Raw genomic sequence first — 26490 nt, forward strand, 5'->3', positions numbered from 1 at the left:
GACAGATTGGGTTCAGACCAAATAAAAGAGGGAATGGATCCAATATTCCCCGTTTTTGCCGGAGGGCCGAGCTCCCAGACGCGGGGAAGGCGTGAGCCCGGGTGAAGCCGGGGCTGTCACGGCTCCGACATCAGCGCCATCCGTAATTGTGTCAGCCGTGACAGGACGACGAATGTTCCGGAAGATTTCACCCATTCCGAGCAGGAATTGCGTCTCCTCCCAACGCAGCCTTCGGCTTTTGCTTTTGTGGTGTCAACAGCTGAGCGTGGCCCCTTTTCCAGGGGATGGAAAAATCCCGCTCGGACAAAGCCAGGCTCGACAACGTCCGGATTGAAATCCGACACGGTTTAAACCCCCCCTGTGTGGGCTTCTCCCTCCCCACAGGGACACCAGTTTTCCTTGGATCATCACAACTTTATCCCTGGATATTTTGTTGTCTCTTGGTGCGTCAGCACGGGCACGGCCGCGACGCCGCGCTCCGGATCGCCGAGAGCCTTCCTCATGGGACTCCTCCTCCTCTTCCCGGTTTTTTCCGCGTGTCCGAGCCCTGGCTGCTGGCAAAGCTTCTGAAGGCTCCTGACAGAGTCATTTATTACAGAAATGTCACCGTCCCCGCTGGGTTTCCACCCCGCTTTTGACTGAAATCCCATAAAAAAGAGGTGGAAAAGGTCGGAGCTCCGGGCGCTCGCTCCTGGATTGAAGTCAAGCATGGGAACGTGGCTTCCGGAACTCTGGAATTGTGGAGGTCAAAGGATACCCGCACGCCCCGGGGTTCCTGGGCTGGGCAGAGGTGAGGGAGGTGCTGAGAAGTTTTAACTGGATAATTCCTGATGGGAAGGGCAATTCCACCCCAACTCCAAGGAGATCCATGAGGAGAACCTGAGGATCTCCAGGATCCGCCTTCTCCTGTGTGCTGGGAGAGACAGGGACCAAAGCCTCCGCAAAACCAGGGGTGGTTTGGGTGAACAACGGCCCTAAATCCCACCCCATCCCAATCCCACGATCCCAGCGTGCTCCAGCTTTTCCTTGGACACTTCCAGGGATTCGCTGGGAATTCTCGTCCAGGGCCTCCCCACCCTCCCGGCTGGGAATTCCTTCCCAAGACCCCACCCCAAGCTCCCTTTGCCAGGGAATTCCTCCCATTCCCAGCTCTCTCCCAGGAGAGCCCGGCATTGGATCCATCCCCATCCCGACTCCTCTCCGGGAAGGAATTTTGGGATCCAGGGCCTTCCCTGGGAATCTGGGACACCAGGAAGGGTCTCCCTTCCCTTTTCTATCCCCAGATTCCCTCAAAATCCCTTGGGATGGATCCTGAGTGTCCTGGATCCCAGAATCCTGGAATGGTTTGGGTGGGATTTATGGACCTCCAATCCCATCCCCTTGAACGGGATAATTTGGGAAGCAGGAGGCTGCAGCAGAATTTGATCCTGACTGGCACCGCCCTCCTGATCCCAGGAGGGATTGACCATGGGCAGGCGGTGCCGGAGCAGCCCCCATTCCCGCTGGGATGAGATGATGGTGGCGCCCCTGGAGATCCTCAAATCCTCCCGTCCTTCCAATCCTTGCAGCTTCCTCCTGGGAAAGGACCAAATTTGGGAATTGCCTGGGATGGACAGAGGCAGCTGAGCCCAGTGTAAATAAATAAGCCCGGAATTTATTCCCGTCCCGAGTAACAGGCCCAGTTTTAACGCAGAACCAATAGAAGCTGACAGCAGCAGGAAAACGGCATTTTTCCCACCAGGCCACCCCAAATCCTGAAATTTCATCCCTCAAATGCAACCACTGGAGCCCATCCCAAGGATGCAGCAGGATTAACCCGGGTGACGAGACACCTGGAATGTCCCCAGCCTCTCGGAGGGACGGGGATGATCCCAGGGCTGCTCTTCCCAGAGGAGATGATGCCCTACCTCCTAAAATCATGGAATTAGGAGGGATCATCAAGTCCAACTCTGGAGCTCTTTGCGGCCGTGGGCTCTGGCAGAAGCAAGTCCTGCGATGAGCGTTATTCCTGGGACGAGCGTTGTGTCCTTCCTGCTCCTCTTCCAGGATGAGGATCTCCGGGATCATCACTCCAGCCTTTTCACCATGTAGGGCCCTTCCAGCTCGTAGCCGATCTTCCTGTAGTAATTCCTGGTGCCGACACCTGCGAGGAGGAGAACAACAACGCGTCAATTCCGTGGGGACAAAGCTGGAAAAGCCCGGCCTGGGCAGGACAGGCCCTTCCATGGAGGAATGGCGCTGGAAGGAGCTCGGCCTCTCCAGGCTCGGCTGCTGTGCCGGAGCGGGGGCGTTTACTCGTTAGCAGCTGGACTAATTACGTTGCTGTTCAGGCAGGAGCTGCAGCTGCTCCCTCTGCCCTGGACCGTGCCCCACGTCCTTTGTCTCGGGAAAGGCCGTGAGCTCCAAGAGGGAGAGGAACCGGCACGGAAAAACGGGAAACGCGAACTCCGGGCACAGCAAAGCCGAAGGGCCCAGCTGCGGGATCGTCACCGGGAGCTGAAGGGCCCTACAGCCCCCGGAGCCATTCCGGGGCTCCGGGAATGAGCTCAGCTCCACTCCAGCTGCTCGAGTGGGTGCAATCCAATTTCCTCCTTGAGCAGGACGGCTCCCAACGTTCTCCGAGAGCCTCTTCCCTGCCCATCCTCTCCTTTTCCCGCAGGAAAGGCGGGACAGGCCCAGCTCCCCATCCTTCCCACCTCAGCTAATTACTCACAGGTGCACTAATTACTCGTCAGGGAGGGAGGAGGGATTCGGCATCATGGGCGGCACAGGATGGAGAGGAGTCGGCTCTCCAGCAGGAAGAGCAGCCCCTCTTTCCTGATCCCTCTCCAGCCTTCCTGGAAACACCAGGGGAACGGGCAGGGAATGACCCTGGTAACCCTTTCCTGCCCACAGTGATGCTCCATGGCTGCTTGGACAGGTTTGGTTAAAATGACCGTCAGACGTTTCCTGAACGCGCATTTCGGAGCTCCTGAGTGGTTTAAGATCCCAAAAAATTCCCACCCAGCATCCCCATGCCCCTGCCAATGGTGGGGCTTGGACCTCGAGGGTCTTTAAGGTCCCTTCCAACCCCAGCCACTCTCGGATTCATCCCACCCTTCCAAACAGGATCAATTTCAGGTGTGGAAAAGGCACCTGAACCCCAGACCTGAAATGTCCTCGTGCCCTCACTTCCAGCAGCTGGGAAGACCGTGGAAAACCACAAAGAATCCCAAACTGGGGAATAGCTGAGCAAATTCCCGTCCAAGCAGTGGCAAAGTCCCTGCGACATCACAGCAGAGCCAGGACCAAGAACGCCCCGGAGGGACCCAAATTCACCCCGCTTTTGGAGCCTGAAACAAAGGAAAAGCCCCAAAAAAGCAAACACATCCATTCCCCTCTTCCTGGAAGGGTTGGGGCCTCTGGCTTGGAGCAAACCATGACCTTAACCAACATCTTGCCCAAAAAACATCCCCTGGATTCATCAGCAGAGCAGCTGGGGTACGATACACAAATTTTGGCTCTGGAAGATCATCCACAACCCCAAACAACTTGGACAAAGGGTCAGCAGCATCTCAAGCTGAAGGACAACCCAATAATTCAACCGATGGTTAAAAACCACCTCCATCAGAGCTCTTTAACAATTCCCCTTCTTCCTTTATTCCTTGGAAAACGTGAGGGGTTTGAAGGCAGCATCTCAGGGTGCTTCCATGAATCCCAGAGCTCTTCAGAGGCAGGAGCTGGGTGCCAGGTCTTCCTCCCTGGGTCCTGGCCTTCGATGATGCCGACGTGCCCCTGTGTCCCAAGGTTCCAAGTGTCCCCATCGTCATCCCAGCCCCGCTCATGGCAGGAACTTCTTCTGCAAAATATCCCTCAGAGTCTTCCTGGAGATGCCTGAAGGAGGCCTGTGGGAAGCCCGGACTGGAGCAGGGTCCTGTGTCCCCATGGAGAGAGCAATTCCAGAGGCCAGAGCTGGAGAAGAACCTTGGAATGCCCAACACTCCCAGAAGGTCTCCAGGATCGCGCAGGATCTCTTCCCAAATCTTTGTCGTTCTGATTTACCCCAAACGCGCCCCAGAGCCGGTGGGACCTGTCCAGGCAGAACCCTTCCCACTGCTCCCAGCTGCACCTGTGTTTTCCAGGGAAAGGAAACCCTTCAAGAAATATCCCAAAAGAACTATCCGGCAGGATTGGAAGAATAAGACCAAAACCTTGGCTTTCCAAGGCAGAACTGGCTGAATTTCCCACCCTGCAGCTTTAGGAGAGGGATTTAACGTTAAATATTCCTCATCCAACAGCGGCAGAGCTCAGGCTGGGCAGGATTCATCCAGATCCAGATCCCGCAGAAGGACAGAGGCTCCGATCCCACCTGCCTGGATGGAAACCCATGGCCAGAAGCCAAGGGAGGCTTTTTGGAAGTGTCCCCTCCCCTCAGTCTTCGAGTGGCACATCCCCTGACATCAGTGAATTTAATCCCCTTTTGGGAACACCGGAATCGTGGCAGAAGCTGCTGATAAACGCCCAAAACCTGGAATTTCCATCCTGAAAATTAATGAAATACATTTTGGAAGCCTGCCTGGAGCAGGGGACAGAGGGAAGTGGCTCAAGCACCAGGAATAAACAGCCCGGAGGGACGGACATGGGCACGGGACCGTGGCAGAACCAGCCCGTAAATCCCTAAATCCATAAATCCCCGTCTCTGACTCAGCCCTGCCGCGCTGGAATGCCAACACGGCATCCGAGTATCCTCCAAGATCCCTTGGCCACGGCTCGCCGGGCTTGGAACTGAGTGGAAATGAGGCTGTTTTCGGCATCATTAACGACCTCCTAATAGTTCATAAAATTTCCGCGGCAGAGACTTGCCGAGGCACACGAGGGACTCCATCTCTGCGTCTTTGCTGGCAACCACCGGAATCTTCTCCCGGGATGCGGAGTCTGGGCACGTCCTGACTCACAGATTCCTCCCCCCTCAAAATATCGCAGGGATAACCTCAGCCTAAGCCCACGGAGGTGTCAGCTGCAGTTTTCCAGGTTTTTCTAGGAGTAACCGCCTGGATAAGGGCTTTGCCTGTGGAAAAGGGGGCCTGGACATCCTAGTGGACAACCTGGATAATCTGCAGGATTTCTGGTGAGTAAGGATGTCCTTCAAGGGTGCTGGGAAAAGGACTGGCCAACAGGACAGGAAAAGGTTTTTCCAGAGAATCTGTGGGATCCTCATTCCTGGAAATGTTCCAAGCCAGGTTGGAGCAAGCTGGGATGGTGGGAGGTGTCCCTGCCCATGGAACTGGATGGGATTTCAGGACCTTTCCCACCCAAAGCATCCTGGAATTCTATGGAAGAACAATGTGACGTTCACCAAAATGCTACGGATTTCACCCAGAATGAGCAGCGAGTCTCAAGCCGGACACAGGAATTTGGGATGGCCAAGGGGATTTGGGATGGCTACGGGAATTTGGGATGGCCAAAGCTGCTTCTCTTGGAACCAGCAAGGCCATTCCAGTGCCATACGAGGGGAATGCTCTGCTGCAGCTGAATTTCACTTTTTATGGAAAAGTCACGGAGAAGGAAGGGACCAAAGCTTCGGCTGCCACCTACGGCGTTCCAAGGACACACATGGCACCGAGCCAGGCAGGAAGCGCAGGAGCTGCTGCCGCCACAGGACAGAGCAGAAACTTCCCTTTTTTTAACCCAAAAGCTCCAGGAGAATCTCCAAGACCCAGGAGGACTCAAAGGCCATTGGTGAGAGGACACAAAAATGACATTTTCACAGAATTCACAGAATTCAGAGTCACATTTTAGTGCCACTCGAGCCCTGGCTGCGTGACTTGGAGTTTGACATCGCTGTGACTGAGGCAACACCACCCGAGGCTGTGAAAACAGAAGTTTTAGGTTTTTTTTTTTTTTTGTTTTTGCTCCTTGCTTTGATCTCCACCGAGTTCACGGTGACACTTCCCCTGCTGTTAATCCATGGACATGTAGGAAAATAGGAAGAGGGAGGAATTTTTTTCCTTGTCTGTTGTGTTCTGGATGCTGTTGGAAAATGCATGAGTTTGGGAATTGGAGCTGGGAATGTGCAGCAGCTCCATCCATGATTTTCTGTGAGTTTCCTTTAGCATTTCTACTTCCCACAAGGCTGGGATTTATCTCCAGGGAAAACACGAGGCTGTTTCATGTGAATCCAAACAAATCCCCCGCTGGGAACGGGAACAATGGGGAGCAAGCAAAGGATCAGAGATAAGCAAAAACTGCCTTTTTAGAATTGAGGAAACGGGGGAAAATCCCACTTTTTAGCAGAAAACCGGGGCACGTTGGAGCAATCCCGGAAAAGTTCTGAATTTAAGGAACCAAGGAACGATCCCTACAGCAAAGATTTTTATTTTAAATCAGAAAATTGCCAGTGCATTTTCTGGAAGTTCCTGAAGATACTGAGGAGATAAAAATCCTTGGAAAATTAGGGGATTTTGGAAATGTTCCCCAGTATCCTGGGATGGTTTGGGTTGGGAGGGACCCCAAAGCTCATCAGACACCTTCCACTATCCCAAGTTTCTCCAAGCATTGTCCAACCTGGCCTTGGACACTTCCAGGGATCCAGGGGCAGCCCCAAATTCTGGGGAACCTGTGCTAGGGCCTCATTCCCTCTGAGAAAACAGGAATCCAGTATGATTTATTTAAAAGACAATTAAAAACCCATTTAATGTCACTGAACCTGTTTTAAATCACAGCTCCGGAAGCGATTTTTGGTATTTTTTCCTAACCCATGAGCGCCAGGGTCTGAAGCTCTTCCCTGCAGAGCGATTCTCAGTGGGATCAATATTCCCAGAGGGATTGAACCCAGGGATGGGAGAGCCAAAGCAGCCACCACGAGCTAATTAGGGCTGTGATTGAGCCACGTCCTGGTGCGCTCACACTCTGCTCCCATCGGCGCCGCGGGATCACGGAATGATGAGCCCAAATTGAGAATCCTTCCTAAAACCAGCAGCAGAGTCAAACCCCAGCTGTGCCCGACCCCCGCGCGCTGCCGTCTGTTGGACCTGCGGGAGGAATCCGCCCCCAAATCCTCTGGTTTTTAATGGCAAATACAAGTTGGGATTTGTTGTTCGGTTTTTTTCCCCCCTTTTCCTGCTGGGAACGCTTCCCGGAGATTCTAAATTACTGTTTTCACAGCCCCTGTGTCTGGCAGCGAGGTTCTGTCACGGCACAGCCCCGAGCAGCCACGATCCCACAGCTGGGTAATTTGAAACCGCAGATCTGTGATGAAAAAGGAGTTTTGGAAGTCTGGGTGTCGTTCGTCAGCTCAGCAAATGCAAAACACCGGTGGCCTTGGAGATCCGAGATGGGATCGTTTGTGACCCCGATCTGTAGGCAGGAAACCTGGGATATATCCCTGGAATCGCCCTCCAGCCTCCCAGAAATCCCTGCTTCACTTAAATCCAGAGTGGATTTGATGGGAATGCAGAGAGATGCAGTACATTCCTGATGGGGCTGGATTTGATGGGAATGTGGAGATGCAGAACATTCCTGATGGGGCTGGATTTGATGGGAATGCAGAGAGATGCAGAACATTCCTGACGGGGCTGGATTTGATGGGAATGTGGAAATGCATAACATTCCTGATGGGGCTGGATTTGATGAGAATGCAGAGAGATGCAGAACATTCCTGATGGGGCTGGATTTGATGGGATTGTGGAGATGCAGAACATTCCTGATGGGGCTGGATTTGATGAGAATGCAGAGAGATGCAGAACATTCCTGATGGGGCTGGATTTGATGGGAATGCAGAGATGCAGAACATTCCTGATGGGGCTGGATTTGATGGGAATGTGGAAATGCAGAACATTCCTGATGGGGCTGGATTTGATGGGAATGCAGAGAGATGCAGAACATTCCTGATGGGGCTGATCTGACTTCTCAGCCGGAGAAATAAGAACCAGGGAAGAAACCACAGCACCCGAACGGCATTTTTGGGAAAAACCCAAGGAAATAATGGAAGGTGGAATTACAGAACCGACTTTTGGAGGCCGAGTCTGCAGGTGAGACCCATCCCAGAGATTCCAGATGGGGAGATTCCGTCTCCTTGATCCCTTTATGATGGAATCATCATTTCATTAGCAAACCCCAACTCCAGCGCCAGGAAAAGGCAGAGCTGGCGGATCTCCCGCCTCCAGTCCAAGCAAAAGGAAATATTTAGGAGATAATTCCGTAAGTTCTGCGAGGATTTAAGGAATTGCTGCTGTGGTGTGGCTATGGATCATCGGGAGAGACGGGGACATGGCAATGTGTCTGCTCCTCACCCCCAGATCTGTCCCAGTTCCAGCGAATGGGAAGTTTTGAGGCTTCTCCCGAGGTGGTGGTTGGAATCTCCAAGCTAGGAGATGGATTTGGGATGAGTCACCGAGCATGTGAGGCATCCATGATCCGTCTTTTTTCCCTGTGGGCTCCTTGATGATAAATTCAGCGATGCTGAGAGCCAGCCCATCTCCTCCAGCAGGGAATCACAGGATGGCTCGGCCTGGGAAGGACCTTGGAATGTCCTTATCCATGGGCAGGGACACCTTCACTGCCCCAGGCCCCTCCAACCTGGACTTGGACACTTCCAGGGATTGAGCAGCCCCAAATTCTCTGGGAATTCTGTGCCAGGGATGCACTTCAGGTGGCTCACAAAAATAACACTGGTGGTTAAAAAGGAGCAGAAGGACCAGGAGGGGAAAAACCCTCCACGATTTCTCTGGTTTGGCTTCGTCATCCCTATTGGCAGGGCTCCTCCCGGGACTTCCCATCCCTGGAAGTGTCCAAGGAAAGGCTGGAGCAGCCGGGGACAGTGGAACCTCATCCCGAGGGTGGGACAGGGGGCTTTCAAGTCCCTCCCAACCCAAACCGTTTGGGATCTGGTGAGCTCCGAGCCCGTGCGTTCACCCGGGGCAGCACCGAGGAGAGGGGCAGGGAGCAGCAGCTCCGCCTGGACCCCTGCAGATCCCTGGGAAGCTGCGGTGTGATGGAGCAGGAATTCAGAGAGTTAAAATAAACTAATCCCAGCTCTGGATGGGCTTTTCCCAGCTCCTGGGGTGATCCCAAGCTGGAGCTCCTGACATCACCAGGAATCCAGGGAGTTAAAACACATAAATCTCAGCTCTTCCAAATTTCTGTTCTGAGCAGAGCAGGTGGGGAGCACCCCACAGCCCTGGATGTTTTTTTTCCCAGGTCCTGGGGTAATCCCAAGATGGAGCTCCTGACACCACCAGGAATTCAGAGTTAATATAAACCAATCCCAGCTCTTCCAAATTTCTGTTCTGGCAGGGAGCACCCCAGCCCTGGGTATTTTTTTCCCAGCTCCTGGATGGTTTTTTCCCAGCTCCTGGGGTGATCCCAAGCTGGAGCTCCTGGCATGCCTGCTCCTCCCACCTCCCACTGAGGAATCCATCCCCTGCGCCTTCCCCTCTGCGCACTCGGCCGTGAAGCGTCCCTGGCCCGTGGCCACCTTAATTTTCTCCTTGACAGCCCCCGAATGGCGCCGGGGCCGGGAAAGGCCGCGATCGCCCCGAGCATGGAAATGAGCTCCAGCCTCCTCGGGAGGCAGGCCTGGCTCCAAGGGATACACCGTGCCATTCCGAGGGGAAGGCGAGGAAAGGGTGCTGCTGCCGCTGCCAGCTCTGTGGCTGAGGAGCCGCGGGAGGGGAATTCAATCTGGGCCCTTGTGCGGGAGATAAGGACACGGAGCTGTCGGAACACGCCACGGCCGGCTGCTCCCGCTGGCAGCGCAAACAGATAACGCTGACGGACGGACGTCAGCGCAGCGCCGCGGCCCCGGAGCTCTTCCCGGGATTTACAGAGCTGGGTTTTAGTGATGGAGAAGGAATTGGAAGTCTTGAGGCTGTCCCTGGCCCCTGTAGGAGCCCCAGCAGCTTCTCCTGCTGAATCCCAGTTTGGGTTTGCTGAATCCCAGTTTGGATTCGCTGAATCCCAGCTTGGATTAGCTGAACTCCAGTCTGGATTGGCTGAATCCCAGTTTGGATTAGCTGAATTCCAGTCTGGATTGGCTGAATCCCAGTTTGGATTAGCTGAATTCCAGTCTGGATTGGAATCCCAGCTTGGATTAGCTGAACTCCAGTCTGGATTTGCTGAATCCCAGTTTGGATTCGCTGAATCCCAGCTTGGATTAGCTGAACTCCAGTCTGGATTGGCTGAATCCCAGTTTGGATTAGCTGAATTCCAGTCTGGATTGGAATCCCAGTTTGGATTTGCTGAATCCCAGTCTGGATTTGCTGAATCCCAGTTTGGATTTGCTGAATCCCAGTCTGGATTTGCTGAATTCCAGTCTGGATTGGCCGAATGCCAGTTTGGATTAGCTGAATTCCAGTCTGGATTGGCTGAATCCCAGTTTGGATTAGCTGAATTCCAGTTTGGATTTCCTGAATCCCAGTTTGGGTTCACTGGATCAAGGTTGCAGAAGGGAGCCCTGGACAATGAGTGGGATAAAACCATGGAGATGGTTTGGGCTGGAAGGGACCTTTATGGCTCATCCCATTCCAACCCCGACACTTCCCACTGTCCCAGGCTGCTCCAAGCCCTGTCCAACCCAGCCTTGGACACTGCCAGGGATCCAGGGGCAGCCACAGCTTCTCTGGGCAACCTCAGGGCCTCCCCACCCTCACAGGGAACAATTCCTTCCTAATATCCCACCCAAATCCCCCCTTTTCCACTTCCACAGCCATTCCCTGTGTCCTGTCCCTCCATCCCTTGTCCCCAGTCCCTCTCCAGCTCTCCTGGAGCCCCTTTGGGCCCTGGAAGGGGCTCTGAGCTCTCCCTGGATCCATCCTGTCTCCATGTGAACATTCCCAGCTCTCCCAGCCTGGCTCCAGAGGGGCTCCAGCCCCAGGACCAGCAGGGTTTGGAGATGGGAAATCCCTGAGCGGAGCTGGCGGCGATTCCCGGGTCAGGAGGAGATCCGGAGCCTGGCACGTGGCGTCGCCCGTGGACACAGCAGAGCCCAGAGCCGGAGGTCGGCCTGGCACCATCCCGATGCTCCTGGGAGATTCCGGAGCTGGCGAAACTCGGGGCTGGGCTGGCACGCGGATGTCTGATGTTCCGTGTGTCATCCCGGTGACATCCTGGTGACATTCCCGGTGGAGGCACAGGAGCCACCAAGCCCTGGCAAGAAGGACGGACCGGCATCCCTCAAAAAAAAACCACCCCGAAGGCACCAGATTTGTCATTTCAGGGAATTCTCAAGGAATCCTGGATCTCTCCAGATCCCTGGAATTTGAGGATGACACCGGAACCGCCGGGTGCTGCTTGGGGGGAACATAAAGGATCCGGAATTTTCGGATTTGTGGGAGCGCATCCGGTCACTCAGGAGAGGCGGGAGCCAGCATTCCCAGAATTCTGAGTACATCGCTCCCGCATTTCCCACACCCACCACTGGTGCTGCTTTAAGGGAGCAGCTGGAAGCGTTTGCTCCAGGATTAGGGTCAGATGGGGGTAATTATGGGATGTCAAGCCTCAAAGTCAAAGCAAGGGCCAGAGGAGCCATCACGGAGATGACAGGAAAGGTTTTTGGGACAGAGGATTGTCCTTCGTCCACCTTCACCCAGATCCGGAGGTTATTCCACCATTCCTCCTCCCCAGCTCGCGGTACGGTGGAAAATCCGTGGGAATTTCACGGGAAGGGGTGAGGAGAACAAGATTTAAACTGTTAATTCAAGATTCCCTTGAAAGGGAAGAGCATTTCCTTCTAAATCCCTGGAAGATGTTCACAGCTCTGATCCAACTCCACTTCCAGCTGCTGGGAATTCCAGATCCCCGGGAGGAAAATCGCCTTCATTTCCTCATTAATCTGATTCCTGAATAATTCCCACCCAGTCTAGGTTCAGAAATTGTGGATTTGGGGGGAAGGGAGGGAGGCAGGAAGGGAGGCAGGAAGGAAGGAAGGAAGGAAGGAAGGAAGGAAGGAAGGAATTCTCCACATTCCTTAAGGATTCCCCACATTCCTTATATTTTCAACACCTTCTGGACACCGGAGGATCAAATTCCGAAATTGTTTCATTTAGGTTTGCTGGGGGTTTGAAATGGGCAAAAAGAGGCAAATTTGGAGCGGGTAAAACTGCAAGTCAAAAACCCCAAAAATCACCCCCCCCCCAAAAAAAACCTACAAAAGGCAGAGCAAACACCCGGCATTTCCAGCTGCTGGCAAATGGAAAAACAGGGATTTCAGAGCTCGGGATAATGGAGTGATGCCTCCAGGGTCTCCCGTTGTTCCCAGCTGGAATGCTGATCCCGAGCTCCCGCCCAGCGGCACAAAGGCACCGCTCGAGCAGAAAATTACCTGAAATGAGCAAAGAGACAAACAAAAAATCTCTGCTTCTGAGAGGGGCTTCAGCAGGGGAGGCGGCACCTCCTGCCTCCCGCTGGAACAGCTCGGAATCCTGGGAAAAGGGCCCCAGTCCCGGCTCCTTACTGGGAATGTTCATCCTCAGTGGGCCAGGGAAAGATCTGGGTGTGTTTCAGGGCAAGGAGGGACCTTGGAATCTAAAGGGGTTCAAAATATCCAGGGGAAGAAAACATCCAGGGAAAACAGGATCCAGGGATAACGGGATCCAGGGATATCAGCATCCAGGGAAATGGACAAATCCCACTGGACATTAATCCAGGAATTCTTGGATTGCAAACACAAAGGAAATTTGTGATACGGACACAATGAATGCCACACTCAGAGCTTGGAGAACAAGATTTAAAACCCTTCGTTCACGATTCCCATGGAAGGGAAGAACATTTCCTTTTAAATTCCTGAAAAGTGTTCACAGCTCTGACCCAACCCCACTTCCAGCTGCTGGGAATTCCAAATCCCTGGGAAGGAAATCACCTTCCCAGGTGATTCCTGGGATATAATTCCCACCCAATCTAAGTTCAGAAATTGTGGATTTGGAGGGAAGGGAAGGGAAGGGAAGGGAAGGGAAGGGAAGGGAAGGGAAGGGAAGGGAAGGGAAGGGAAGGGAAGGGAAGGGAAGGGAAGGAAGGAAGGAAGGAAGGAAGGAAGGAAGGAAGGAAGGAAGGAAGGAAGGAAGTAATCCCCACATTTTCAACTCCATTCCTACATTTCGTGTAGGATTTGCCTTCATAGAAATATTATTAGTATTGATATAAAAACTTCCTGCCAGGACACTTTGGAGAATCCCGACTTGTCCTTGCTTAAGGACAGCCAATATTCCCGTTCATTCCTGCCCCAAGTCCCAACTAATCCAACATCAAACCCATTTTCAGAGCTGTCAAATCACCAAAACTCCAAAATTTAAGCCCATCCTGAACCAGAGGCTCGCGCACAGCAGGAATTCCCTGCTCCAGGTTTATCCCTGTCCCTTCCCAAATCCCACCAATGAATTCCTTTTCCAAAGGCCATCAATCCAGAGCAGACAAACGTCAGAGAGCCAATTCATTACTTCCACTTATCCGGGGCCACTTCTCCCATTAACGGCCTTGAGATTGGCATTCCTAAAAACAACAATTCCGTTACGGAGCGAAAACTCCAGGGAGCCTTCCCGGAGCCCATCCATCAATCCTTGGAGTCTCCTCATCCAGGAATCCGTGTCGCGGTTTCTCCGGTGATTTGTTCCTTCCAGAGCTGTTTATGGAGGAAATGAGGCCGCTCTAGGCTGCCCTGGAGCTCTTCCTGTGATTTATGAGGAGCTTCTTCCAGCTTCTCTCCATGGAAATTCCTGGTTCTGGGTGGATTTAACACCCTGGGATGCAGCTGGAATTCCGAGCTTCCCTTCCCGCTTTCCTCCAGCACAGGAACCGGGGTGTCCCTGGAGTCAGCCACTGGAATGAGCCATTCCAGATCCCACAAAAAACACAGAATTAGTTAAAATTCTCCTCAGGATGGTGGATTCCTGCGGGAACGCCAAAGATTTGGGAGCCTGGAAAAGCCCTCCATTCCCAGCTTTTTTGGGATGGTGACATCTGTGGTTTGACATTCCCAGGAATAGCCAAGGACTTCAGAGCCTGGAAAAACCCTCCATGTCCTGGAGTTCTGGGATGTGGTGGCACCTCCTGTGGCTTCGCATTCCTGGCAACAGCCAAGGATTCAAACAGGGATTTGTGGGATTGGAAGAACCCTCCATGTCGTGGAATTTTTGGGATTGTGGCACCTCCTGTGGCTTCGCATTCCTGGCAACAGCCAAGGATTCAAACAGGGATTTGTGGGATTGGAAGAACTCTCCATGTCGTGGAATTTTTGGGATTGTGGCACGTCCCATCGCCACGGCCACCCCAGCGTGACCGCTCTGCTCCTGACCTTCACCAGGAGGCAACCAGGGATTTCTCCATTCCCTTCTCCAGGTTTGGATCCAGGGACTTCTTCATTCCCTTCTCCAGGTTTGGATCCAGGGATTTCTCCATTCCCATCTCCAGGTTTGGATCCGGGGGTTTCACGGTAGGAAGATAAAAATTCCAGAATCTCACCACCGAGGGGATGGAGAAGATTGTTCCCGAAATCCTCCGGAGCCAAAAGGAAAACCAGCGCTGGCGGCCAAGGGAGGGAGGAGATTCCAATGGGAACAGCTGGAGATGCCAGGAAATGTCAGGATTTCCTTTTCCTCCCTGTTCTTCACCCAAATTTCCCTCCCTCTGGATTGAGGAAAACGCACTTCCAAACCGGCGTCAATCCCGGGCCGTGCTGAACAATCAGCCGGAAAATCCCGGATTTCTCTGGGCTTTTCAAGCTTCCCAAATTCCTTCTCTCGAGGTGAGCAGGACCCAACCAGCTGCAGGACTTGGAGCTGGGAAAGGACTTCCAAGATCCTCTTTTCCAACCCCCTGGAATGATGATTTCACCCCCCTAAAATGATGATTTCTGCTCATTTGTAACAAAGGGATGAGCCTGAAACTTCGCTCAAACCCCTCCACGCCGTCCTGTCCCAAAATTCCGTATTTTTGGGAAAAATCATTTTCTGTTGGAAGTGCAACTTTGAACAGGCTCCCGTATTAAGAATTCCACTTCAGACCCCAAAATTCCGCCCTCTGACGGAGGAAAAGCTCCTGGCTGTGTTTTTATTCCAGGTAAAACCTCCGGCAGGACTGGAATTCAGCATCTCCAAGGAAACAGCTGGAAAACCTGCGGATCTTGGAGAAACTGCAGGATTTTGTGCTTGGCACTCTAGGGATACAAACGGAATCCAGGTGGAATTCCCAGTTCAGACTGGCACCAAGCAGCCCCAGAAAATGGGAAAATATTGGGAGATGGAATCATGGAATTCTGGAATCCAGATGGAATTCCCAGTTCAGACTGACACTAAGCAGGAATAGGGAAACCACTGGGAGACAGAATCATGGAATTCTGGAACCCAGCTGGAATTCCCAGTTCAGACCGACACCAAGCAGGAATAGGAAAACTATTGGGAGACGGAATCACAGAATTCTGGAATCCAGGTGGAATTCCCAGATCAGACTGACACCAACAGGAATAGGGAAACAACTGGGAGATGGAATCATGGAATTCCGGAATCCAGGTGGAATTTCCAGATCAGATTGACACCAAGCAGCAGCAGCAGAAACAGGGAAACGACTGGAAGATGGAATCATGGAATTCTGGAAGGGTTTGGGTGGGAAGGGACCTTAAGTCCCATCCCACTCCAACCCTGACACCTCCCACCATCCCAGGTTGTTCCAAATTTTCCCTGGACACTTCCAGGGATGGAGCATCCACAGCTGCTCTGGGAACAAGCAAACCTATCCAGAAAATCCAGAAAATTGCCTTGGAGCATCCGGCTCCTCCTGCACGTTGTTCCCACTCTCACTCCGACCCTCATCATTTCATGATCCATGAAAATCCCAGGATTTCAGATCCTGGATTTAGACAGGGAGCTGGTCAGCAGCTCGGATCCAAGCTGTGCATTTCTGATTTTTGGGTTTTTTTTGGTGGGGCAGCAGAAAACGAGGATTTTTTTTTCCAAAAAAGCCCTCTGGATCAGAGCTCCGCTGTGAAATCCCCTAAAACTCTTACGGCAACAAGAATTCCTCTGCCCGTCATTCCCCAAAATGACAATTAATATTAAATTATTGTATTCCAGAGGGTGGAACACCTCCCCAGGGAATGGCCACATTCCCAAGGCTCCAGCAGGGATTGCAGGATCCTGGATATTCCATGGTTCCATCCACCTGGAAAAGCTTCCCTGAGCTCCCAAAACCCCATCAATTCCAACCCAGAATTGCCCCTCTGCTGTCCCCAGTGTCAGGAAAAATGGGAATTTTCCCAGCTTTTTCTCCCAGCTCCTTTCTCCGGGATAATTCCGGATGCATCCTCCCTGACCCGAGGAGTGCTCCCAGCACTGGGGTTATTTTCAGATTAAGATAAAAGTATCCTAAAAAAAAATCCCCAAGGGATAAACAAAAATACCTGAAATTACGGCAATTTTCTGTGCCCCGTGCTCCTCCTTGGCGATCCTCTCCGCCTCCTCCATCAGCAACATTCCAAATCCCTGGAATGGCAGAAATAACGGGGGGGAAAAAAAAAGGGAAGTTCTGTCAAAACAGAAGCCACGAGCAAGGTCAGAATGTGAAGATGGGTTCCAAAAAAATCTGGATTTTTGGCGTGGGAATGGTCGGGAATATTGCAGGATTGAGGTCAACAATTAATCCCTCAGGGAATTTTTTTTCCTCATCGTGGAATTATTCACCGGAACTTCCAGGGTCTGATGGGTTCTCCCTGGCAGGAGCGGGATGGGGTCAAATCCCCTGATGGGACATAGTCCTGGAATTTTAAACAGGAAATTCCCAGGGCCAGAGGGCAGGGATAGGTGGGATATGGGGAAGGAATTCCTGGCTGGGCTGGAATTCTCAGAGAATCCCTGGCAGTGTCCAAGGAAAGGTTGGAAAATCCCAGAATTTTGGGGTGGAAATGGGATGGGATTGAAGATCCATGGATCCCATCCCAAACCATTCCGGGATTCTGGGATCAAGGACAATCAGGATCCATCCTGAGGAGTTTTTATGGAATTCAGGAATGGAAAAGGGAAGGGAGACCCTTCCTGGAGTCCCCAATTCCCAGGGAAGCCCCTGGATCCCAAAATTCCTTCCTGGAGAGGAGTTGGGGTGGGGATGGATCCAATGCCAGGCTGGGAGAGCTGGGAATGGAGGGAATTCCCTGGTAAAGGGGAGCTTGGAGTGGGATCTTGGGAAGAAATTCCTGGCTTAGAGGGTGGGGGAGGGGCTGGAATTCCCAGAGAATCCCTGGATGCCTGGGAGTGTCCAAGGAAAAGAATTTGGGTGTCGTAATTCCAGACTGGTTTGGGAAGGGAACTTAAACCCTGACACTTCCTACAATCCCAGGGTGCTCCAACCTTTCCTGGGACACTCCCAGGGATCCAGGGGCAGCCATGGATTCCTGGGAATTCTGATCCAGCAGGAAGAACCCATCACACAAAAGCCCCTTTGGAAGAAACCTGGGCAGCACCGAACCCGACCTCCCCTTCCCAGAGGGAATTGCTGCAGATTCCAGGAAATTCCAATGGAATTCCTCCACTGAGCAGGAATTAATTAACAAAGGAAATCCAAAGGCTCCTGAGGGCTGGGAATGAAGCAGCTCCGGGAGCATCTAGAAAGGAATTTTTTTAAATTTTAAGGAATTTTTTTATATCTCAGAACTCCTGCAATGGCTGGAACGTGATCCCATTGGGGAAAAAAGAAACCCAAAAAACTGGGAAGCAACAGAATTCCAGCAACAAGGAGCTCAAATCCCATCCTGGTTCTATCCCAACTCAGAGCAAATGAGTGATACTCATTAGAACTCCAGTTTTTTTGGGGGGGTGGGGAAAGAGATGGAACGAGGATGGAACGAGGAGGCGGGAGCAGAGGGAAATCCAGGAATGCTGGAGGAGTACCTGGTGCTGGAATTTGGAGGGATCCCGGCTGCTGACGGGCACCACGCTGCCGTAGACGTGCAATTCCCGGACGATGGAGACGCCGCCCTTGAGCTCGGGGCGGAAGGACTCCGGGGAGCATTTCCGCAGGCGCAGGAGTCCCACCAGGATGTCCTGCTCGGGATCCTCGTAGGACAGGAAGGTCTCCCAGCCCCCGTTGGCCACGTAATCCCGACGGATCAGCTCCACCTGGTCGGGGAGCGGGATGGACGAGGAGGGAAAGGAGGGAAAAAAGGAAAATGTGAGAGCGAAGCCGATTCCGTGGATCCATAAATATGAGCAAACAGGAAGGGATTCCCTAAAGCCAATTTGATTCCAGATGGGAATTTGGAATTGGCCACGTAATCCCTACGGATCAGCTCCACCTGATCCAGAAGGGGATGGATGAGGAGGAAAAGGAGGGAAAAAAGGAAAATGTGAGAGCGAAGCCGATTCCGTGGATCCATAAATATGAGCAAACAGGAAAGGATTCCCTAAAGCCAATTTGATTCCAGATGGGAATTTGGAATTGTTCACGTAATCCCTATGGATCAGCTCCATCTGGTCCAGGAGGGGATGGATGAGGAGGGAAAGGAGGGAAAAAAGGAAAATGTGAGAGCGAAGCCGATTCCGTGGATCCATAAATATGAGCAAACAGGAAGGGATTCCCTAAAGCCAATTTGATTCCAGATGGGAATTTGGAATTGGTCACGTAATCCCTATGGATCAGCTCCATCTGGTCCAGGAGGGGATGGATGAGGAGGGAAAGGAGGGAAAAAAGGAAGATGTGTGGGGAGACCGAAGCTGATCCTATGGATTCATTAACATTCTTCCCAGCAAACCGGAAGAGATTCCCTAAAGCCAATTTAATTCCAGATGGGAATCCCACAGCTGGCATCCCCCGTGGTGACCTCTGGCACAGAATCATGGAATGGTTTGAGTGGGAAGGGACCTTCAATCCCAACCCATTCCCAGAACACCTTCCGTCATTCCAGGGTGATCCAGGGATTCTCTGGGAATTCCAGCCCAGCCAGGAATTCCTTCCCAAATCCCACCCCAAGCTCCCTTTCCAGGGAATTCCCTCCATTCCCAGCTCTCCCAGCCTGGCACTGGATCCATCCCCATCCCAACTCCTTTCTGGGAAGGAATTTTGGGATCCAGGGGCTTCCCTGGGAATTGGGGACTCCAGGAAGGGTCTGAATGTCCTCGATCCCGGAATCTCATAATGGTTTGGGATGGGATCCATGGACCTTCAATCCCATCCCATTCCCACCCCGACACCTTCCCTGATCCCAGGTTGCTCCAAACCCTGTCCGGGCTGTCCCTGAACACTTCAGGGACAATTCCCTGTCCCCGATCCCTCCGTGTGCAGAGCTGTTCCCCTTCTCCCTGTGGAATCCCATTCAATGTCTGGAACTTTTCGGGACCCAACCAGCCCCAAAATGCGCTTGATTTATTCCTCATTATCCCCACGGAATCCCTCTGTTTTCCAGGAATCGGGATCCGACCCTTGTCGGATCCGTCCCTCCGACGTCTGCTCGCAGCGATAACTTAATTTTGGAGCCTTCCCAACCCCTCCCTCCGCTCCTGACGGAAAAGGCAGCTCCATAAAAACCCAGACATGGAAAATCCGCCCCAAATCGGCTCCCGAAATTCAGGATTTTGTCGCGGAACCCCGCCCCGGACAGAAAGGCGCGGTGCCGTTAATTAGAGGCGGCGATTAATTAAGCTGAGCCGTGCCAGGATCCCATCAGGGGGACGATGCTGTTTGTTTACAAAGCCCCCAAAAGCACCCATGGAAAAACGCTCCCGTTTGTTTTCCCGGGATTCCCGCTCCTGCCTGGCGCTCACTCACCCACGGGAGCCGAACAAAGGGAATTTTCCGCTTGGAAAAGCCCGGGATGAGCGGGATGAGGTTTGCTGCGGGCTCCCCCTCCCCAAATTTGCAATTTCAGTCAGATCAGGGGGAGATTCCCGATGGATTCCCGATTCCCGGGAGTCTGGGCAGCCCAGGTTCCCGGAGGAATCTGGGAAGAACGGGGCGATTTTTTGGGATTTTTGTGCATTTCTATACAAATTCACTCCTCATGGAGGAGGAAAGGAGAATAGAATTCCCTGGAATCTCTGCCTGGAGAAATCCTCCAGCTGCTGAACTCGGGGAAGATTCTCCAAACTCTGGCACCAAACTCCTTGAAGGCTGAGGAACTGGTGGAATTCCGAAGTGGGAATGAAGAGCAACTTCAGGAATTCGGGGCTCAGTTTGGGAGAGGGGTTTGGAAGTGGCTCCCTGATCCAGCTTTTTCCCAGCACCCCAACAATTCCTGCTGGAATGAAATTTATTGGAAGCAAAAGGGCAAAATCCAGAATTGCTTCAGTGCTCCCTGAACGTCAGCAAAGGAACAGGAAGAGGGAATTCCCGGGATAAGGAAATTCCCGGGATATGGAAATTCCCGGGATATGGAAACTCCCAGGACATGGATATTCCCAGGATATGGAAATTTCTGGGATATGGAAACTCCCAGGACATGGAAATTTATGGGATATAGAAATTTCCGGGATATGGAAACTCCCAGGACATGGATATTCCCAGGATATGGAAATTTCTGGGATATGGAAACTCCCAGGACATGGATATTCCCAGGATATGGCAATTTCTGGGACATGGAAATTCCAAGGACATGGATATTCCCAGGATATGGCAATTTCTGGGATATGGAAACTCCCAGGACATGGATATTCCCAGGATATGGCAATTTCTGGGATATGGCAATTCCCAGGACATGGATATTCCCAGGATATGGCAATTTCTGGGATATGGAAATTCCCAAGATATGGAAATTTCTGGGACATGGAAATTCCGGTTTGTCCCTTCCAGCCCAAAGCATTCCAGGATTCCGGAATTTCCGAAAGGCGACGCTTAAATCCCGCAGTGCGCCTCTTCCTTTCCCTCCCAGGAGCCAAACCATCTTTTTATGGATTATTTGAGGATTTTGGGGATGGGAACCACCCCAAAATGAAATATGCTAAATGAATTTAAAATACACATTTTTTTACATATATATACATATAAAATATATAATATATATATATAAATAAAAAAATATATATTATATATATTTATATATTATAAATAAATATATAAAAATACAAATATTATATATACACACACAGTATATGGATTTGTATAATATATATTTCTATAATATATATTCCATATATATTCTGTATAAATTCTGTATTTCTATAATATAAATCTCTATATAATATGTATATAATGCATAATACGTAATATATAATATGTAATATATATTATATATGTAAAATATATAATATACAATATATATTATATATATGCATTATATGTAATATATCATGTATAATATATATAGTATATAATATATAATATATAATATATGTTACATATAATATATTATATATTATATACAATATATAACATATATATTATATATCAATATTATAATATATAATTATATATTATCAATATGTAATATATAACATGAAATATATAATGTACAATATATAATATGAAATATATAATATACAATATATTATATGTAATATATTATATGTAATATATTATATGTATGATATTATACATTATATATATTCTATATTATATATTAATATTTCAATATATATTTATATATTATCAATATGTTATATATAATATGAAATATATAATATGTAATATATAATGTACAATATATTATATATTAATATTATAATATATAATTATATATTATCAATATGTTATATATAATATGAAATATATAATATACAATATATTATATGTAATATATTATACATTATATATATTATATGTAATATACATTATATATATAATATATTTATACTAATATTATGATATATTATTATATATTATCAATATGTAATATATAATATGAAATATATAATATACAATATATTATATGCAATACATTATATTATATATATAATATATATAATATACATAATGTACTGTATAAAATATAATAAATTATATTTATGTTGCAGATGATGTGTAATATATATCACGTATTATACATATAAAATAAGCACATAAAATGTGTATAACATATAAACATATACCACACATTTTATCTATATTTATGTATATTTATGTACGCATTTTAATGCACGTTTTTTCACACACAAATGCATATTCAAATATACCCCGTTCGCCTAAAAACCCCGGAAACTCACCCAAAAAAAGGCTCTGACTTCGCCGTTCTTACTCCCTGCGGACGCAGGGCGCTGCTGCTGGCTTTCCCAAATCCCGATTTTTAATGGGGACGAGAAGGGGAGCTTGGGAATTTTATGGAAGTGCAAACACCCCGCTCCCACGGCAGTGGCTGGTTTATCCAACTCTGATCCACCAATTTCCTCAGGAATTGGGAAAAAGGGGGAATTTTTACCTGGTAGGGCCTCACTTTGTGGTGGATTTCCTGAATTCCGACCTCCCTCGTCCTCACGTCGCGGCACTGGGGAAAAAGGGGACGGGAGGGGAAGGAAGGGAAGCTCTGAGCACGGAAAATTCCAGAAAATTCCGGGTTCCAAACCCCGCGGAGGAGCTGCAGGGATGAATTCCCAAGGGGGGAATCGCTCATGGGGCCGGCCCCGATCCGCCTGGGGAATGGTGAAGGGAAAACTGGGAAAAGTCAAGGCCTGGGGGAGAATTGCCAACCTGCAGGGCCTGGAGGGAAAGGAAACATCCCGGGAAAAATAACTCCGGGAAGGGGAAACGTCGGGAACACATGGATCCTTGAACAAAGAGCTTGGGATTTCACCAACCTGCGTCTTCACTGTCATGGAAAAGCAGAAATCCCAAATATCCCGTTCCAGAAATCCCAACTATCCTGTTCCAGAAATCCCAAATATCCCATTCCAGAAACCCCAAATATCCCATTCTACAAATCCGAAATATCCCGTTCCAGAAATCCCAAATATCCCATTCCAGAAACCCCAGATATCCCATTCTAGAAATCCCAAATATCCCATTCCAGAAATCCCAAATATCCTGTTCTAAAAATCCCAAATATCCCATTCTAGAAATCCCAAATATCCCGTTCCAGAAACCCCAAATATCCCCTTCTAGAAATCCCAAATATCCCGTTCCAGAAACCCCAAATATCCCCTTCTAGAAATCCCAAATATCCTATTCCAGAAATCCCAAATATCCCATTCTAGAAATCCCAAATATCCCGTTCCAGAAACCCCAAATATCCCATTCCAGAAACCCCAAATATCCCGTTCCAGAAACCCCAAATATCCCATTCTAGAAATCCCAAATATCCCATTCTAGAAATCCCAAATATTCCGTTCTAGAAATCCCAAATATCCCGTTCCAGAAACCCCAAATATCTCATTCCAGAAATCCCAACTATCCCGTTCCAGAAACACCTCCCACCATCCCAGGGTGCTCCAACCTTTCCTTGGGCACTCCCAGGGATTCTCTGGGAATTCCAGCTCAGCTGAGAATTCCTTCCCAAATTCCACCCAAATTTGAAGGGGGGTTTTGCGATTTTTGAGGAACTTTTCTGGGATTTGACGTTTTCTGCAGGATTTGGGATTTTTTTGGGGTTCGGGATTTGTATTTTTGTGGGGATTTGGGCTTTTTTTTTTTTTTCGTGGGATTTGGGGTTCTTTTTCTGGGATTTGGGGTTTTTTGGGGATAATTGCGATACCCCAGGAATTCCTTTCCAAGTCCCTCCCCTTTCCCAGGGAATTCCCTCCATTCCCAGCCTGGCATTGGATCCATCCCCATCCCAGCTCCTCTCCGGGAAGGAGTTTTGGGATCCAGGGGCTTCCCTGGGAATTTGGGACTCCAGGAAGGGTCTCCCTTCCCTTTTCCATCCACAGATCCCATAAAAATCCCTGGGGATGCATCCTGCGTGTCCTGGATCCCAGAATCCCGGAATTCCTTGGGATGGGATCCATGGACCTTCAGCCCCATCCCATTCCCACCCCGATCCCAGGAGGATCCAACTTTTCCTTGGGCACTCCCAGGGATTCTCTGGGAATTCCCAGCTGTGAATTCCTTCCCAAATTCCACCCAAATTTGAAGGGGGGTTTTGCGATTTTTGAGGAATTTTTCTGGGATTTGACGTTTTCTGCAGATTTGGGGATTTTTTTGGATGGGGATTTTGTGGGGGGGGGGGGGGAATTTGGGGGGTTTTTTTTGGGATAATTGCGATACCCCAGGAATTCCTTTCCAAGTCCTTCCCCTTTCCCAGGGAATTCCCTCCATTCCCAGCTCAGCATTGGATCCATCCCCATCCCAGCTCCTCTCTGGGAAGGAATTTTGGGAATTCCCTGGGAATTTGGGACTCCAGGAAGGGTCTCCCTTCCCTTTTCCACCCCCAAATCCCATAAAGATCCCCGGGGATGGATCCTGAGTGTCCTGGATCCCAGAATCCCGGAATTCCTTGGGATGGGATTCAGATGTGAGAGTTTCTCTCCAGCTCCTCCCTCAGGTAAGCGCGTGGCAAAGAGAAAGGCAGGAGAATTCAGAAAAATTTTAAAAGGAATTTTTTCCCCCTTTTCCCTTTGATTTCAGGGCTCCAATTCTGCTCCAAAGAATGGGAAAAATGGGGGGAAAAATGGGGGGAAATGAGGGAAAAATGGGGGGAAATGGGGGAAAAAATGGGGGGAAATGGGGGGAAAATGGGGGGAAATGAGGGAAAAATGGGGGAAAAATGGGGGGAAATGAGGGGAAAATGGGGGGAAATGAGGGGAAAATGGGGGGGGGAAATGGGGGGAAATGGGGGAAAAATGGGGGAAAATGGGGGGAAATGAGGGAAAAATGGGGGGAAAAATGGGGGGAAATGAGGGAAAAATGGGGGGAAATGGGGGAAAAATGGGGGGAAATGGGGGAAAAATGGGGAAAAATGGGGGAAAATGGGGGGAAATGAGGGAAAAATGGGGGGAAAAATGGGGGGAAATGAGGGAAAAATGGGGGGAAATGGGGAAAAAACGGCGGAAAAATGAAAAAAAATCGGAAAAAGTGGGGGAAAAGGGATTTCACCGCCCCCTTTCCAGGTGTATTCAGGAGAAGGGTGGAAGAGGGAAACTGAGATTCACCCACACAAAAGCAGCTTTTCAGCGAGGTGGTTTTCGCTCGTTAATTTGGGGTTTTGGGGTTTTTTAAAGGCTTTTGAGCCAAATCTGGTTCTTTTGGGATTTTTAAAAGCCAAGTCTGGTTCCGTTGCGGTTTTTTAAAGCCAAATCTGCTTCTTTTTGGTGTTTTGTTTTAAAGCGAAATCCGGTTCCTTTGTGTTTTTTTCAGGCCAAATCTGCTTCTTTTGGGGTTTTGTTTAAGCCAAACCTGGTTCCTTTGGGGTTTTTTTTTTAGCCAAATCTGCTTCATTTGTGTTTTTTTTAAGCCAAACCTGGTTCTTTTGGGGTTTTTTTAAGCCAAACCTGGTTCTTTTGGGGTTTTTTAAAGCCAAATCTGATTCTTTTGCGGGTTTTTTTTAGCCAAATCTGGTTCCTTTGGGGGTTTTTTTAGCCAAATCTGGTTATTTTGTGGTTTTTTAAGCCAAATCTGGTTCTTTTGGGGTTTTTCTAAAGTAAAATCTGGTTCTTTTGGTTTTATTTAAGCCAAATCTGCTTTTTTTTTTTTTTTTTTTATGCCAAATCGGGTAATTTTGGTTTTTTTTTAATCCAAATTTGCTTCTTTTGTGGTTTTTTTTTAGGCCAAATCTGTTCCTTTTGGTTTTTTTTTTTAAAGCCAAATCTGGTTCTTTTGGGCTTTTTTTAAAGCCAAATCTGCTTCATTTGGGATTTTCTTAAAGCCAAATCTGGTTCTTTTGATTTGGTTTTTATTAAACCAAATCTGATTCTTTTGGGGTTTTTTAAGCCAAATCTGGTTCTTTTGGGATTTCCTGAAAGCCAAATCTGGTTCTTTTGATTTGCTTTTTTTTTAGCCAAATCTGGTTCTTTTGGATTTTTTTTAAAGCCAAATCTGGTTCTTTTGGGTTTTTCTTAAAGCCAAATCTGGTTATTTTGGGTTTTTCTTAAAGCCAAATCTGGTTATTTTGGGTTTTTTTTAGCCAAATCTGGTTCTTTTGGGTTTTATTTTAAGCCAAATCTGGTTCTTTTGGGTTTTATTTTAAGCCAAATCTGGTTCTTTTGGATTTTTTTTAAAGCCAAATCTGGTTCTTTTGGGGTTTTTCAAGCCAAATCTGGTTCTTTTGGGTTTTTCTTAAAGCCAAATCTGGTTCTTTTGGGGTTTCATCTCCTGATTTGGGTGGAGCCATCAGCTCTCCCTCAACACAACCAGCGAGGACTTTTCTTCATTATTTATTATTTTTAAAAATAACTATTAATTATTTTACTATATTTTATTTAAATAAATAGAAATTCTAAATAAACTATTATATAACATATTTTAAATTATTTTTAGGGGTTTTTTTTTTGTTTTAATTTACCTGTGTCCCAAAGTCCTTCATCCTGGCCAGGGCGAGCTCCCTCAGGTTCCCGTGCTCCACCCCGGAGCTGACCAGAGGCATCGGGATATCCCTGCAAAAAAGAGGAAAATCCAAAATTTTAAACAGCTGAATTAGCAGGGAATTCACCAAAAAACATCCTTAGGCCAAAATCTCAA

The 26490-nt window shown here is 49.2% G+C and overlaps 1 protein-coding gene across 1 annotated transcript in view; it reads right to left on the reverse strand.

Moving 5' to 3' along the window:
- Positions 1-1975: 1975 nt before the first annotated feature.
- Positions 1976-26490, reverse strand: part of ELP3 (elongator acetyltransferase complex subunit 3) — an 87831-nt gene continuing 63316 nt past the window's right edge. Inside the window, exons 11-15 of the mRNA XM_068183135.1 lie at positions 26315-26405; positions 22301-22366; positions 17847-18074; positions 16364-16445; positions 1976-2143 (exon numbers count right to left, since the gene is read on the reverse strand). Of these exons, the coding sequence (XP_068039236.1) occupies positions 2067-2143; positions 16364-16445; positions 17847-18074; positions 22301-22366; positions 26315-26405 (544 nt within the window). The 3' untranslated portion in view covers positions 1976-2066. The remainder of the gene's footprint in view (positions 2144-16363; positions 16446-17846; positions 18075-22300; positions 22367-26314; positions 26406-26490) is intronic.

Source organism: Anomalospiza imberbis, chromosome 3 (assembly GCF_031753505.1).
Source record: "Anomalospiza imberbis isolate Cuckoo-Finch-1a 21T00152 chromosome 3, ASM3175350v1, whole genome shotgun sequence".
NCBI classification, from domain to species: Eukaryota; Metazoa; Chordata; class Aves; order Passeriformes; family Viduidae; genus Anomalospiza; species Anomalospiza imberbis.